The 17,182-nt window shown below is 38.4% G+C and overlaps 1 protein-coding gene across 9 annotated transcripts; it reads right to left on the reverse strand.

Annotated features, from left to right (window-relative positions):
* Nucleotides 1–1,934: 1,934 nt before the first annotated feature.
* On the reverse strand, nt 1,935–16,070 carry LOC141605424 (uncharacterized). Of its 9 annotated transcripts, none has more exons than XM_074424181.1 (13): nt 15,629–16,021; nt 15,490–15,555; nt 14,733–14,819; nt 14,567–14,651; nt 14,417–14,485; nt 13,019–13,121; nt 12,203–12,241; nt 11,120–11,235; nt 9,453–11,035; nt 9,209–9,339; nt 7,887–8,983; nt 4,024–7,316; nt 2,640–2,845 (listed from the first exon to the last, which is right to left on the reverse strand). In XM_074424181.1, the coding sequence occupies exons 5-8, from the start codon at nt 14,468–14,470 to the stop codon at nt 11,156–11,158; spliced, it is 276 nt and encodes a 91-aa protein (XP_074280282.1). In that variant the 5' UTR covers nt 14,471–14,485; nt 14,567–14,651; nt 14,733–14,819; nt 15,490–15,555; nt 15,629–16,021; the 3' UTR covers nt 2,640–2,845; nt 4,024–7,316; nt 7,887–8,983; nt 9,209–9,339; nt 9,453–11,035; nt 11,120–11,155. The 9 variants fall into 9 exon arrangements, 6 of the variants coding, with proteins under 6 accessions (XP_074280282.1, XP_074280283.1, XP_074280281.1 ...); XM_074424182.1 differs by having other exon boundaries at nt 13,019–13,116; nt 15,629–16,020; XR_012526352.1 differs by lacking the exon at nt 13,019–13,121 and adding an exon at nt 1,935–2,068 and having other exon boundaries at nt 2,460–2,845; nt 14,417–14,651; nt 15,629–16,016.
* Between the last annotated feature and the right edge of the window lie 1,112 nt (nt 16,071–17,182).

Consider the following 17,182-nt stretch of genomic DNA (forward strand, 5'->3'; position numbering starts at 1 on the left):
GAGCGTGCTGGTATGATATCTTGTAAACCCGCTGCGACCCCTGTTGATACAAAACCGAAATTGAGTGCGGCTCCCTCGGTTCCGTGTGATAATCCCACACTTTATCGTAGTCTTGCCGGTGCCCTACAATATCTCACTTTTACTAGGCCCGACATTTCTTATGCCGTCCAGCAAATCTGCCTCTTTATGCACAATCCTATGACCGAACACATGGCCGCCCTTAAGCGCATTGTTCGCTATGTTCAGGGTACTTCTGAACGTGGTTTATGGCTCTATCCATCTGCTCCTTCCCTTCTTCGTGCTTACACGGACGATCGATCGGGGAGGGTGTCCCGATACTAGACGGTCTACTTACTGTTATTGTGTATTTTTGGGTGCTAATTTAATCTCATGGGCTTCCAAGCGACAACCCACACTATCCCGATCCAGTGCCGAGTCCGAATACCGTGGTGTGGCCAATGTTGTCGCGGAGTCGTGTTGGCTCCGCAATTTACTAGTGGAGTTGCACGTCCCTATGCCTAAAGCTACCCTTGTTTACTGTGATAACGTGAGCGCTATTTATCTCTCGGGTAACCCGGTTCAACACCAACGTACTAAACATATCGAAATGGACATTCATTTTGTCCGAGAAAAGGTTGAACGCGGTGAAGTTCGTGTGCTTCATATCTCCTCTCGTTATCAAATCGCGGATATCTTTACCAAAGGCCTCCCTCTAGTTCTTTTTGATGATTTCCGTGACAGTTTACACGTTCGTTTACCTCCCGTATCAACTGCGGGGGTGTGATAGAATAAGTCAACTAGTAAATAATGTAATTATTTTGTTGTTATTCTGTTACCTAGTTTAGTGCTATTAGCTTCCTAGTTTAGAGTATACGGTTCCTTGATTTAAGGATCTCTCTTGTATTTATACCTAACATCATTGTCAATAATACTCACCAATTAAACTCTCAATCTCTTTCACCTGAAGAACCTGAAAAAAGCACGGTATACGTCTAGGAGAATTATTGGACCTCATGCTAATCCTTCTCGACTTTTTATGTGAGGTTAACTAAAACGTCAGTAAAATTAGAAACAGTTGCTTGTCACCAGTCATAATTCGTGGAGCTACAAGAACTCTTCCCTTGACCATAATTATGCTCCCCATATTACAAGTTGCAACAAGGCCATCAATCGCTAGTTCCAAGAACAGCTTGCATTAAAACATAACTCAATTCATCCATAACATTTTTAAACAAGCACTTCATCTATGTTTCTGACACTTCTAGTTCATAACGATTAGCATTCAAAAGTCAAAATCAGTCAGAACTCACTGATACAAGCGCCTATGAGCAGAGAGGCTCACGAAGTTGCGAGGCTACAGTGCCCATAGTGGAACTCAGTCCGTGACAGCAAAATACTAAAGTGTGCTCATTCCCAGCTTAAACTTTGTACCAGTTCTTGCCTTTGGTAATCTAATATGGAGCATGATCTAAAAACCATGGGTAGTATCTCATTCAAAACTGACATATCTAACCGAAAATGCGAATAAATGGTAATATCAGAGAATTTTAATTGTCTCAAAATGCATGTGCACTTCAGCCTAATGAACCGTGTCAAATCTTCGTCACAAAGCAACCCATGTTTCGATCAGCAAGTGGCATAAAAGAGGTCGCAAATGGCTGTGCAGTACTGAACGAGTGAACGAACATATCAGTGAGGATCGGCAAATATTGAAAACCCACTGCAAATATCTTCCCTTAACTCAAGCCAGGTTATTAGAGCATTTTCCAAGTTGGGAAGTTAAGTGACCTAAACTGGAAAGACGAGACTTTTGATTGATTTTTGATTTTGCCTCAAACCCCGCGACAAGCCACTGTCGCTAACACTCCCCTCAAAAAGATTGTCATGAAAATATGAGAATTCCTTTGAATATGAGTTTACTGGGACAAGACTGTCATCTTTTGAGCTACTATATGCAGCTCCAGTTTCTTGACATTTTCAGCTCGTGAAATGTTCGGTTTATTTTTGCAAATCCCCTTTCAACAGGCTCAACCACATGGGACATGGTGTACTTCATGTCATCTGCTATCTGGACATTACAAAACAGACGATTTTGTCAGCAGCTTGATTAGGCCAAACAATAGACAAATTACAGTTGAACTTAAGTGACTGGATCAAATTACGAAAAGGCTTTTCTTGGTATGTATCCTCTTTATCTACTTTTATTTTCGTTAATTAACTGGGTGTTATTCTGGGCACCTTTTTTGGGTTTGATGGTTGTTTGGCTATGTTACTCGGACTGTGTCCGGAATTAGAAATATCTGTCACAGATGCATGTCCCACATTTAACACGGGTATGCAAGAGAATGTGAGGGCTCTGAGTAACAGGGGGTCAAACTTTTGTAATGGTGTACCTCGTTTGAACTTTTTTTCAGGGGAAGAAAAAAGATAAATAAAGGTATAAAATATATTCCACTCACAATTTCCCCACTACCGACGACCCCATTACGAACAGATTGCGGAAAGTTCATTTTTTTTCTCCGTCATCAAGTCGAGAAAATCTCATCTTAGTAATACAAGCATCATCTCTAACCTCCTCTGGGTCAGGAGAGGTTCCCAGGGCAGCATAATCATCCATAACAGCCACATTTCTAACACACCGTTCTCCACATTTGTAAGGTACTGCCGGAAAGGTGTATAAATGAACCACAGCAGCAACACCCATCTATCAATACAGCATAATGTTAGAGCAACAAACACTGATGGGACCGGTGTAGAAATTAGGACTCAAGAAAGCCACTTCCTAATATGAGCTTGAGAAAAAGAAAAATTCTTGTGTCCTCCGGGATGACCGTCCTCCTTGCACCTAAAGGCAATCCACCAAATGGAATATTATAAAGGCTTAAGTTTAAGGCGTAAGGTCCTCCCGGAGGACACGAGAATTTTTCTGAGAAAAAATAACACAGAAAATGCAATAAAAGAATGCGGTCAGAAGTCTCATAACACATGAATCAGCAGAAAAGTCCTACAGAAGGGACACGGTCAAAATCAGAAGACACAGGTTCATGTCTGCACACATAAGATCCTAGGACATTATCAACCAAAAAAATTGTGCACTTTACAAATTGTGGCTTTAAAAAAATAAAATATACGGAGTACATTATATTATTAATGACTGAGAAATTTTCTATAAGATGTCCCTCGTAAACAATTTTTCAGGGTCTACCACTGCATACCACCAACTGGTAGTCTAGTACCGTAGTACGTTTAATTCTTTCTTTCTTCGTGATAAACTGCGCTCTTGAACAAAGTTTAGAGGTGGCCGCCAAGAATATATATTGTAAGCATTGCTTGTTTTAAACCAGGATAAATTCCTCAACTCTTCAAGCATGATTCAAATTACATAACCAAGTCACCCGAAAGATAATACATCCCAAAAAACATATCGTCAATCCTAACACTAGTTACGCCTAGAAAGTTTGTTGTACTCCATTTAAGTACGCTCAAGTCTCAACTCAGGATTTTGAAGACAAGAACAGTACTTAAAGAGATAGGACATTGAAGACAAAACAACTGGTGAGTGGTGATGCCACTTTTTTCATCAAGGCAAATATTTATCTAACTACGGATCCTGAGTTTATGACAAAGTAAGCAACTGGGAAGCTATTTACACGCGCAGCTTGTTCTTGTTTAAGCCATTTAAATTGTATCGGTCAGCCATTGGTTGTACGGTAATATATCGTTCTAGGATTGGTCTGTTGGTTAAATAATCGTCAAGGACAGGCCATATTGATCATACATCGGCCAGAACAGTCAAAAATCAGCTATATTGAAAGTTGTCTATGGATTAATTTTTTTGGAGAAAGCATAGAAATTTGTATGTCACTCATCTAATATATGTTATATATTACTCCTATATAATAACATGACACAAAAAATCACACTTCTTAAGCACCTAACCGAGCAAAAGCAAAGAAGTACTAATTAATCCACATAGATACAAGTGGATAAATGAAAAACTAGAAACATATAAAGCCCAATTACCTCAATACAGATTATATAGTCTTGGATGCGTGTTTTCAGCTCCTGAGCGAAGGAACCTCTGAAGGCCACTCTTAGCCACCATGTGAAGAATACTATTGATTTGAAAGTGAAAATAATTTGGCCAAAGGTTTGATAGGCTCAAGCTTATCTTTGGTTACTGCATAAAATTGAACAAGACAATACAAAGCCCAAGTTTGACTGAAGTTAAGAACAGCTGCCAAATAGGTGTATCTGCAGGAAAAAATATCCATAGAAATAGATCAGTAAAAGAACTTCAGTGTTCAATTGGGTTACCGGATTCGCTCATTTAAACCAAATAAAAAGATGACTAGTTAGTTACTGGCAACTTGGCCAACTTGAATCATGATACAGCAGATGAAAATCCTCATAAGAAGAAATGACCAAATTCCAGAAAAACCTGAAAAAAAAAAGCACAACATAGGTCTAACAGTTTTAACGGGCCTAATGCTAATCCTTCTCGACATTTTATGTGAGGTTAACTAAAACCTCAGCAAAAATTAGAAACAGTATCTTGTCACCACTCATAATTCGTGGAGCAACAAGAAATATTCCCTCGACCATAATTATGCTTGCCATATTGCAACAAGGCCATTAATGGCTGGTTCAAAGAACAGCTTGCATTAAAACATAACTCAAAACCATAACAGTTTTAAACAAGCTCTTCATCTAAGTCTTCTGACACCCCAAGTTCATAACGATTGGCATTAAAAAGTCAAACTCGGTTTAGAACTAACTGATACAGGTGCCCATGAAGCAGAAAGACTAGCGAAGCTGCGACGCTACAATGTCCATAATGGAACTCGGTCAGTGACAGCATAATACGAAAGTGTGGTCATTCCCAGCTGAAATTTTGTGCCACTTCTTGCCTTATGGTAATCTAATATGATCTCTAAAACCATGGGTAGTATTTCATTCAGAGCTGACATTCTAATTTGAGGTACAGTTCTTTGAAATGATCTGGTTATGTTTTAATACTTCCTTTACCAGCTTTTAAAATACTCTTTCATTGAGTGACAGGGATGCTACTCAAAAAAAAAAAAATTCTTATTTCATTTATTGGGGTAAAAAGTTGGGATATTTCATTCATATTATGTAGAGTCAGTCTATTCTTCAATCTGAATCAAAGCACATTGCACAAAGTTAAAATCAGGTCAGACAAACCCACAGCAGAACTTAGCATGTCAGACATTGGAACTACTTGTTTTGTGCAACCACAATGCATTTAGAGTAACATATTATTTCAGCATGTTTAACAAGTTTAATCAAAATATGAAGTATAAGAATTACTTCCAAATCATAATTATAAAAAATGTATGATGGGAAGATACAGTTGTTTACAACTATCACTGACTGCTGATCATTGATAAGTATAAATAATTGTTTCACTTCAGAGTGTCACTTGATGCTACATCCGACACTGCCAAAAGAAATTTGAAAATGTCAGCTTTCAAAGAAACATTGAAATCAAACTAAACTGGGACCTAATAAACATTCACCTATTTAAACAATAAGAACTCGGGAGTGCAAACTAGTGTTGGCATTTGGCAGTGCTGGGCCGGCCCGCGTGCCGGCCTATCGTGCATTCCCCCCAAAATGGCCCGGCCCAGGCACAGATATTGGCACCCCAAAAATGGTCGTGTCGTGCCGTGCCTGGCCCACTCACCCTAACCCCGCTGCGGCCCGCTCCTGGCACGCCCAGTTTCGTGCTCGGGCCGTGCCTGGCCCATGGGATAATCGTGTCTGGCACGTGGGCCGTTTTCTAAATACTGTTGATTTATATAATAATGAATACTCCCTCCAATTTCATTTATTGTTCCCCTTTCCCTTTCCATCCATTTTCCTTATTGTTCCCTCTTTCCTTTTTTGGACAACTTTGTGTGGTCCAAAATCAATTTGATGTGAGGTCATGTGTATTGTGTGGTTCAAATTGATTCCCTTATTTCACATGTCAAAAAAAAAACGTAGTTGCTCAATCATGGACACATTTTACTCATTCATAGACTTTTTTTCATAATTTTTCCACCCACTACCCTTTCTCTAGAAAACAAGAAATAATTTCTCCCTTCTCTTTTTCCTATCGTGTGAAAATTAATCCTTGTCTTGCAAAATTCATCAATTGTGTACTTTTATTCATACATTAAATAAGTTATATTCTTAATTTAATCATCAATACATCAATTTTTTGCATCAAATTTACTATATCCAAATTCAATTAGGGAAAATTATGCAACAAGGGTTCATAGAAGAAGTGGTGGTCGGGTGGCTGAGGTAAGGGTATCAGGTCGCCGGAAGAGGCATGTCAATAGGGGTAGGCGACGATAGTGGTAGGGCGGAGGGATCTGGCTGGGTGGTTGCGCGTCTGACGCGGTAGGGAAGGGGTGGTCCGATGGTGAGGGGGGCTACGATTTGTTTTCGTTAGTTTTTTAGGAGTGGCAGATCGCCAGAGGGTGGGTGTGAGGGTGGGTGTGAGGGTGGCTTGACCAGCGGTGCGCAGGTGTTTTGGGTGGTATCGCGGTGGGCAGAGGTGGGAGCAGTGAGATGGTGGTCCTTGGGTGGTGGTGGTTGACAGTTGGAGGGAGGGAATTGAAAAGATTAACTAAATTGAGAACAAAGAGATGGTTCAAATGGAAGGGGTAAAATTGTCAAACATGTCCATGATTAAGTAAATCATGTCCATGAATGAGCACCACCCAAAAAAAAAGGGGGAACAATAAATGAAATTGGAGGGAGTATTAATGATTTAAATATTTATTGCCTCCTAGTCTCTATTTTCTTCCCTTTGTTTGTGGGCACGGGTATTAAGGCGAAAAATAAAATATGCGTAAAAGAGTTGGGTGGGGTTTGGTGATGGGAGAGAGATGAAAAAAATAAGAGTAAAATATACAAAATAAAAAAGGGAAAAAAACCTGAATAATCCGTTTAATGAAATAGGAAAGAAAATAGTGAATAGGAGGGAGTATTTTATTAAATATTAATGTACTTGATGTCTTGATTAGTTTGATTACTTGTATTTTTAATGTACTGGATTTAATTAAATACTTAAGAAACGATATTAAAAAAAGGAATTTAATTAAATAATTATGAAACGGGTCAAATCTCGGGCCGGGCTGGGCCGTGTCGTGCCTGGTTCGTGCCAGACCCTCCATGCTTTCCCAAAAAAACGCAGCCGCGGTCCGCCGGACTCGTGCCGTGTCCATGCCGCCCGCCTTAGCCCGGCCCGAATTGCCATCTCTACTGCAAACTTCTCCAAAATCACGTGCAACATCTAGGGTCTGCACCGCCAAGATTCATTGTGACAATAGTTATTATATTATATGTTGACAAGTAGCTCAAACCAAGAAAAATAGTATTTAATGCATATAGAAATAAAATATGAATACATTTATTATGAATTAAGCCTGGTTACTAAGGCTAACTAACCCAAGATCAGAAGGAAAATATACACACAGCACACAACATTGCAAAGCAATCCTAAAATTCAAGCAAATAACAACATCGTCCCATGCAACATCATCATCACCCACCAAAGAGGATAATGCTTCAAGCAAGGTATGTGTTAACATACACAGCCTTTCCCTAACATTATGATTCAATTTACACTAACTGACAACAGGATAGCCATTAGCTACTTCGTGAAAAAAAGAAATTTTGAGGGTTTTAAGAGCAATTTAGTTCAGTACATTATTTCACTAATTCAATGGAACAGTAAAGTTTTGGTCCATGTGAACTTGCAAATAATATTTAAGCATGCAGTTGGATTATTTGCTAAAGTGATTATTTGCTTTCAAGGTTATATTCTGGGTTACTGAAGTGAGCTTAACTTTTGGCACTATTAAACTCACATGTAAAGAGAAGAAAAAATCGGTATTACATTACCGAGTGGCTATCAAGAGCTCAATGGCTCTGATACCATGAAGATTTGTTTACCCTGAGCCATTTGATAGCATTTCTGCTTCCTTTACAGAACCATTTTTATACTTTTAGAAGAACAAAACTTCAACCAAGGATCACATGTTTTTCAGCACAAATAATCATTTTAGCAAATAATCCAACTACATGCTTAAATCGTCTTCCGTGTTTTATATGCTCTCGCAAAATGAGTGGGCATAACACACTCTTTTAGTATTATTATTTTCCTTTTTTTTTTGTCGTCATCATAACCCGTACTCCCCATGTCCCGTTCAATAGTTTATGCTTACTTGATTTCCTCCTCACAAATAAAACAAGCGTAAACTATTCAGTGGGACAAAGGGGTAATTGACACCACTACTATATAAATAGTGGAGCGACTATTCTCACCAAACACAGGTGCACAAAATAAGAACCTTCAGTACGGATCAAATGAAGCAAAGTCGTATAAGTAGTAAGCCATACAGAGGGTTAAGCAGAAAAATCACTTCAGTAAAGTTTTGGCCATTACTGCATGCTTAAATTTGGAAATATTCACCATTCCCTGAGATTTAGGCTAAATTTATTGTCTACTCCACTAATCCTACTCTGGTGTCCTAAGATTTGAATAACTTTTCACATTGGTGACATGGCGTTTGAGCAATCTCACTTCAGTAACCCAGAATATAACATAGCAAAATTAAATTAAGTTTTTTTTAGGGGGAAAAAAATTTCATTTAAATTAGTACTTCGTACCATTTTAAGCATAGTGTAGTGATTAATTGATACTAAAAACTATTAAGGTTTATTTTCTCATTATATTGCTCATACAGACTTTAGTGATGTAGAAACTTAGTGTTATGTCATACAGACCATAGACTATGGAGTATCTGACTTTACCAAAGTGAGAAATACTCAAACCTTATAAAATCAAAGAAAAAGCTTCCACAAATCTCAAGTCACCAAAACAAAATTAACCCACAACTCTGGACAACAATGTGGAATTAAGTCAAATCCCACGCATCAAAATAGATTTTTCCCTTCAACTCACCTGCAACTCATTTAAATCAATATGCTATAAAGAACATCACAGATTCACAGGGTCTAACAAAAATAATATACTCAATCATTGACAAAGGAAAATCTACTACATACTTTTGGTTGGTAATTTATACATACTGCTTTTTTTTTCAATTATAAATCACACACTATTCACTAAATTGTGATTTTGTCAGATTTGCAACCGAGTCAAAATCAAATGTATAAACATGCTTACTTGAGGTAGAAGTCATCGCCTTCCTACTCACCACATTATGTCATTATGTCATTATCCCATTGGCTCAAATGATATCACTTATGAGGGCCAGATGGCAAATCGCGTTCCATACCAAAGGATAAACTTAATACCTGCATCAAATATAGCTACTCACTTTCAGATGGTTGTAAGCACGTGTGAGTAACATTCATGAAGCTTTCTAAAACTGCCATACCAATATGAAAATGTTATTTAGCTAACAAACCTTAGATCATTGTCATTGAGTCAGTATAATCCAGCTGATATCATACTGTTTCACCCATCAGGTCACATGTCTTCTTATAGCCCTACCCATTCTTCATCTTTTCTAGTGCAGAAGATCCCTTGCCCATATCTTTTGATGCTTAGATCAGAAGCATTATTCAGAAGTATATTCTTTCTTCAAAAATCTTGCTTGGGCAAAGAAAGAGGCAAACTATCTGGTTCCAGTAATACTAGACCCGCATTAATGCTATAAAATTAATCAAAACCTTCAAGAAACTCCTACTCAAAATTGAAAAGTCTAGAAATGTTACTTTGTTGTCTTAGCAGACATGGGTGAAGTCATAATCCAACTTCAGCCCTACTTTACTTAGAGAAGTAACAACCATTCACAACTGAAGAATAAATGCCATGGTAGTAAATCTGGGAAGTGACACTATGTGGCGACCATTTGAAGTTATCTTAACCAAATTGGCCGCGTAAATGGCACAGTGACCTAAAACAGTGTGTGACGACTGGAACGTATTTAATACCATGATTATAAATACCTATCATTGTGCAAATATAGTTGCACACTTGCACAAGGCCACAAATAGCGAGGATCCTGACAAGGAGCTGATAACAACTTTACAATCATACTACTCTGAACTTCTGAAGTCTGACCAAAGCTCGCTATTGCCCCCAGCCTAACCAACTTAAATAGTTAGATCCACCTAAAGAGCTAGCATACAAAAATTGATAGTTGAAGGATCATAGATAGTTTATCCAGATTGCAAATTGTTTTGTAAGAGAGTCACTATAATTGATAACACCATTCATGAAACAGTCAAAAAACTCATTGATGATCAACTTGAAAAGACTTGGAAATAACGTAGTATATTTAAGTCATCTTAAAAAGAAGTTTCCCGAATGTGGGAACAACAACAACAACAAAGCCTTAGTCCCAAAATTATTTGGGTCGGCTGACATGAATCAGCCTTTAGAACCGTCCATGGGTGAACGCACACCTCAAAATGCGAAAATATAGAAAAACTGTATGTAGCAGGCACGAGTCGAACCCTTAATCTCAAACACATATTTGGCTAAACTAACCACCAAACCATATTAAAAAAAAGGAAATCAAACGAGTATACAGCAATCAGTTCGTCATTAAGGTTCAGGTTACCTGGTTCATACAGTAATCAACAACTATCACATGGAACTGGAACAAGACAATCACATAAGCTATAGCTAGAGAAGTATACCAAAAGGAGGCCAGTGGTTTTGAATCATAGCAGCAGTCATAATGAGGTTCTTTCCCATCAACCAAGTGTGGCGCTTCCAGTTATGATAAGATTCATGCAAGGGCATGAATGCTTCTCCAATAAAGTTTAGGGACAGCTCTCAGCAATACCAACAAGTACGTACCTGAGTCCTATGCCCCAACATTATACCGATGCCGAAAAAGCTTCTGTCCAAGCGGGGTAAGGGGGTATGTTGTACGCAGCCTTAACACTCTGCTAAAAGTCTAAACAGAGAGGCTGTTTCGGAATGACCAATAAAGAAAATTGCGTGGACAATTTCATCGACTGCCTGCTATTTCATAACCTAATAAGTACAGACAAGTTAGTGAGCTATCTTGTTTTATCTCATCATGATCCAAAGTCAAAGCATAGCGAGTGTTTGACTCACTAGAAATGGAACATGTTCCCTTGACCGTATAGATGACTAGTTACTCACTGCCAGCTTGGCCATGATACAGCAGACGAAAATCCTCATAACAAGCAATGAATAAATTCCAGAAGAACCTAAAAAAAGCACAATAGAAACAGTTGCTTGTCACCATCATAATTCGTGGAGCTACAAGAAATCTTCCCTTGACCGTAATTATGCTCGCCATATTGCAACAAGGCCATTAATGACTGGTTCAAAGAACAGCTTGCATTAAAACATAACTCAATTCTACCATAACATTAATAAACAAGCTCTTCCCTAAGACCCTAAGTCTTCTGACACCCCCAAGTTCATAACGATTGGTATTCAAAAGTCAAAATCAGTTCAGAACTCATTGTGCCAAAGAAGCAGAGAGACTCGTGAGGTTGTGAGGCTACAATGCCCATAATGGAACTTAGTCAATGACAACATAATACTATAGTGTGCCCATTCCCATCTTAACTTTTGTGCCACTTCTTGCCTTCTGGTAATCTAGAACTCCCTCCACTTTATGGAATTAGTCCCATGGACTCACTTTTCTCCTCACAAAAAAGCGGGCCAATGGGGCTAGCTCAACAAAATAGAGGGAGTATGATCTAAAAACCATAGGTAGTATTTCATTCAGAGCTGACATTCTAATTCGAGGTACAGTTCTTTGAAATGATCTGAAAAGGTTTTAACACGTCCTTTACCAGTCTTTAAAATTCTCTTTTATTAACAGGGATGCTACTCACCAAAAAAAAATACAAAAAAATAATTGCTTTCCCTTCGTTGGGGTAAAAAGTGGAGATATTATTACCTACCTAAAGGGCTCAGATGCATACTTAATTTGCAAGGTCCCTAATGAATATCCTTAAGGCCTCGTAACATCTTTGTGAACTCATATATTTATTTTTGGTATACATCTGATCATTTCATGTAGAGTCAGTCTATTCTTCAATATCAATAAAAGCACATAGTACAAAGTTAAAATTAGGTCAGACAACCCCACAACAGAACTTAGCATGTCAGATATTAAACTATTTATTTTCTGCAACGAAATCTATCCAGGATTCGACTTACCTAAATACTTCAGGGTGCCACTTGATCCTACATCCAACACTGCCAAAAGAAATTAGAAGCTGTCAGCTTTCAAAGAATAAGTTTTTGACAAAGGCAAATGTGAGAAAAGGCTGTATAAGGACCTTGGTTTCTGAACTGATGTCACAGGTTGGCAGGATAGAGTCGATTGTCATACTCAAATCCCTACGGAAACTACGGAAAGTGGAAACATATTAACTGATTCCAAGAGTTCCAGGCCTTAACGCATTTAGTTATGGGGTTAGATGTGTTACCACCAAGTAGAGATGTCAATGGATCGGGTTCGGGTCAGGTGAAGCTTCACCCGCAAGCCGCATCCATCCATCAGATTAAAAACCTCATCCAACCCATCCATCATCCGCAAAACTTATCATCCATCATCCGTCTATCCATCATCCGCGGATGAAACGGGTGGATCGGTTGATAAATCGGTGATGATTTAATTATGTTCATAAGCCTAAAAAAGTATTGAATTTTATTTCACCCAAAAATATGTAAGGTAAATTAGTATTAGACTAAATGCTTTAAAAATCTTGTACCTTTTTGTTTCCTTGAAGAGTATAAAAAGTAAGTAGATTAGTCTTGGCTATCTTAAGTTTTATATAAACATGTATTTTATATTATTTTTCAAAAAAGGAATCGGGTGGCGGATGGATGACGGGTTGGATTTAGCTTCATCCACCATCCATCCATCATCCATTTACTTCATCCATCATCCATTTATTTCGGGTTTTCTTCCGTCCATTTAAATCGGAAGGATGGATATTTAGCGGGTGCTGGTGAGATTGACATCCATACCTCCAAGTGATAGGCACATTGTTGCTTGGTCTAGAATCATCAAATTGACCATGGTAGACAAGCTCAAACGGGCTCTTCCGTCCTGACGCAAATTGCATCTACTCTTAAGAGATAGTTTAATACAATAAGATGATGAGTACATTTAGCTAGTTAGCTCAGAAAATGTTAATTTGTACCACTACATTGAAATCATACTTAACTGGGACCTAATAAACATTCACCTTTTTAAACAATGAAAACTCTAACCAAGAGAATTAGTATTTAATGCATATAGAAATCAAATATGAATACATTTCTTATGAATTAAGCCTGGTTACTAAGGCTGACTAACCCAACATCAGAAGTAAAATATACACACAGTACATAACATTGCAAAGCAATCCTAAAATTCAAGCAAATAACAACATTGTCTCATGCAACATCATCATCACCCACCAAAGAGGATAATGCTTCAAGCAAGATATGGTGTTAAACATACACAGCCTTTCCCTAACATTATGATTCAATTTACACTAACCGACAACAGGATGGCCATTAGCTACTTCGTGAAAAAGAAAAGAAATTTTGAGGGTTTTAAGAGCAATTTAATTCAGTACATTACTTCACTAATTCAATGGAACAGTAAAGTTTTGGCCCATGTGAACTTGCAAAGAATATTTCGATAAAAGCTACAAAAAAAAAATTAGACCGTCAAATTTCAACAGTACTTTCATAAACGCAAAGTGAATTAATGGTCAAATAAATTGTACAATCATGGAGGATAATAAACCTTTCTCATGGAAACATCACCAATCAATATTTACTTACCATGATATTTGTATAAATTCTTTTATATATAACGAGTAAGCTAACACACAAATAAAGGCATGATGGCTCAAAACCATGTACCAAAATTTCGAGGTCATAAGCACACACAAAAAAAAACTCGACTCAATGTCCAATGAACTCTGTACAGAATTCGAATTAACCAACCTAAATATGATAAGATCAACCCATTATCCTCCCATATCACAACCCTAGAGTCTAGCCAATCTAAACCACCATAAATATGTGCCCCAAAAATCGACAGTAATTTATCTAAGCCCTTACTTTTACGCAATACAGCAAGAGGCAATAATAAACTAAAACGAAGAGTGTGATGGGCATTTGGCAATGACCAACATCATCACTTACTGGTTATGAAGATGTCAAATATTTGTTATTAATGAAAGACAGACGCGGCCATCTAACCATTGAAAATAAATGCTATTTTTTAGGGTATTGTATATTTCTATTAACAGTACGAGGGAGCACTCAAGATTAAAGAACAGCTTTGTTTTGTGAATGTTACTGCCTTTCCAATAAACACACAACACTTATTGCCTACATGAAAATATAAAGGTAAATTCAGCAGCCTACCTCATCATACAAATAAGGAAATAGGTAGCCATATACTTTAGCGCCTTCTGCCATGAATTCGGGTCCATCCTGGGATGACAATTGCTATATCTAGTCATCTGCTTATGCAAAGATTGGACCTTCAATTACAGAATATTTGGAAGTGTAGACCTGTGGATGAGTAACAAACTAACAACAGAGTTGGAAGATGTCGCTACAACTGCCAGGAAGATATCACTACAACTGCCAGTCCTTTCTGCAGAATAATATTGCCTCAAGCTCATCACAATGAATAATAGACAGAAATGGATAACCGACAATCATGTAATCTACGTACCTACATATAAAACTCAGTAAGCTTTACAACTGCCAGTCCTTTCTTCAAATGTATGACAAAGAGGCAATGGTTGCAGATAAACATTACCTGTATCAGCCGTTGTTAGTGACAGTGCTGCATTATTCACTAGAAAATAGTCTGTACAAAAATGTATTACATCTCACAATCACATACCCTACGAATATCTAAGTTCTGTTATAGATCTACTCCGCTTCAGTCACTATGCCGAGTAAACAATTGTTTGACTATTGAGGGCCTATACTTAAACAAACACGACTCTACACCTTGAGCAGGCCAACCTTTCGTCTGAGGCTCTCATTATACAATTATACTCCATATTAATGAGTTTCCAAATCCTACTTTTGCGCTAGTGTTTCCAGGTTTCAACCACCCCGAGTATACTTGAAATACCCAGCAAAGTTTCCTATTGCCTTTACACTCCTTCCTCTTTTTGGAGGAAAGCTAATGGAAACTAGATCGATAGTTGATCCATAGATGGGATATGCATATTTGTCAATAATCCACCACATTCTCAACAAATTGCACAATTACAACCTCTCTACTTTGTCTAATCGTACTATGGAGCGCTAAATATCTAAAATTCATGGCAAGTCACTCTTTATGTGTACGATCATAACAATTATAAGATCGAAAACTTGCATAAGACAGTGCTACAGTCCGATAAACTCACTGAAGAACATCAACAACTCACACTAGTGTCGCCAACCACAACATAAGAGAGAGAAATGACGCATACCAATAGAGCTGGATACGCTTCGAAATCTTGCAATGTCCATGTCCTCCCCGTCAACGGCTCCGACAACTAGTACAAACACAGAACCCAATCACATACTTATGAAATTAAACATTGTGTAAATTGATGATGAGTAGCGTACCTCAAAATTAGGAGCACGAACCCTAGAGAAACGCGCTTGGATTCAGTCCTAGCTGCTCTGACAACAAGAGACGGCGATTTTCGAGGAAGACGAAGGTTCAATTTGGGAGAATTATTAAACCCTAAGAATGGCGAAATCAAACAAGATTTGACAGCCGATAAAATGCGCGGGAAATGGAGCGAAAACGCGGCAAGGTTGGTGAATGGTGATAATGCAACGGTTTTCATATGTGGGGTCAGGTCACTCGTGAGTCCGTGGATAGTTTGAGACTTTGAGCCGTTGAGGGCTTTCCCCTTGGATTCATAAATCATACTTGTGGTATGGGCTCCGATCCACAGGCTGAGCAAATTTAGGTGCACCAGAAATGGTTTCGACGTGAATCCTTACTCATTGAATTTTTTTTTTTTTTTTTTTTTGAAGGGTACTCGTTCAAATTTCAGTCTTCAATTCAGTTCGATTAAAAGAGTTTTTTATGAACATTTTCTTTAAAGTTTTCAACAATGCTATTTTTTACAATAACAAAAATTGACATTAAAGGTGATCATGGGTCGGGCCCTGTGGGCTTGGGACGGGTTAAGACCAAAAATGCCCGTTCATAGTGCTAACGTGGGCCGGCTCAAATTTATGGGCCTATTTTGTGAGCCCAAATCCAAGAAGATTGGGCTTTTCGGCTCAAACAAGCTTTTCAAACTCTAAGATTTACGACTTGTCAAGTGAGATAATTAGCCGCATAACGTCCACTAGTACCTTAAATACATGCTTAGATTATAAAATAATACCATTGGAAAAAGATATGATAAACCTAGCACAAAATCTCATTGAAGACGGCGATATACGTCACAAGCTTGTGACGGATATCGTTTCCTCTCACAAAATACTCATTGAGAGGTGAGTGGGAAGCACATGGGGGGTGCCCCACCTTGTCCCCTCTCCCTTTTTGTGAGAGGTCTTCAGCTTGTGACGGGATTAGCCCGTCACAAGCAAGACGCTTTGTAAACCTAGAGGTGACAATCGGATCACTCGGGTTGGTTTTTGTTCGGGTAAATGCGGGTGGGCTCGTATCGGGTTCGGGTTGTGTCAGGTCAATGACTGGTCGGGTCACTTACTGTTTATGTCGAGTCATCGTCGTTTCGGGTCATCAGTGGGTGGCAAGTCGGGTCGGGTCATTAGCGGCACAGTATCGCGCCAGGTTATCAGTGTATATTTTAACTTATATATTTAGTTTCTGATAGTTAATTTTATATTTAAACAATATATAGGTATATCAATTGTAATTTTAAGTGAAAACAATTATGACAAATGTCAACTTTGTCTTATTTACACCGCTATTAAGCTAATTTATTATCGGGTCATCCATCGGGTTGAGTTAATATCGGGTCACGGCTCTGTTCGCGTCGGGTTAGGGTTGAAAAAATAAGGCTTCTATCAGTTATCGGGTTCGGTTCGAGTCGGGTCGGGTCGGGTCACCCAATTTCGGGTTCTATCGAGTCGAGTTTCGGGTGGGTCGAGTCGGATTTCTCGGGTCGGGTCAGCTTTTGACAGCTCTCATAAACC

This window comes from Silene latifolia, chromosome 10, assembly GCF_048544455.1.
Source record: "Silene latifolia isolate original U9 population chromosome 10, ASM4854445v1, whole genome shotgun sequence".
NCBI lineage: Eukaryota > Viridiplantae > Streptophyta > Magnoliopsida > Caryophyllales > Caryophyllaceae > Silene > Silene latifolia.

Bases quoted from the DNA above. Each gene is read 5' to 3' on its own strand.
- LOC141605424 (XM_074424181.1), bottom strand. From the start codon at position 14,470: ATGGCAGAAGGCGCTAAAGTATATGGCTACCTATTTCCTTATTTGTAT. The intron at 13,122-14,416 runs GTAGGCTGCTGA...CTATCTCTTAAG, and splicing joins TTCCTTATTTGTATGATGAG to AGTAGATGCAATTTGCGTCA. The intron at 12,242-13,018 runs GTATGGATGTCA...TTCTTTTGGCAG, and splicing joins AATGTGCCTATCACTTGGAG to TGTTGGATGTAGGATCAAGT.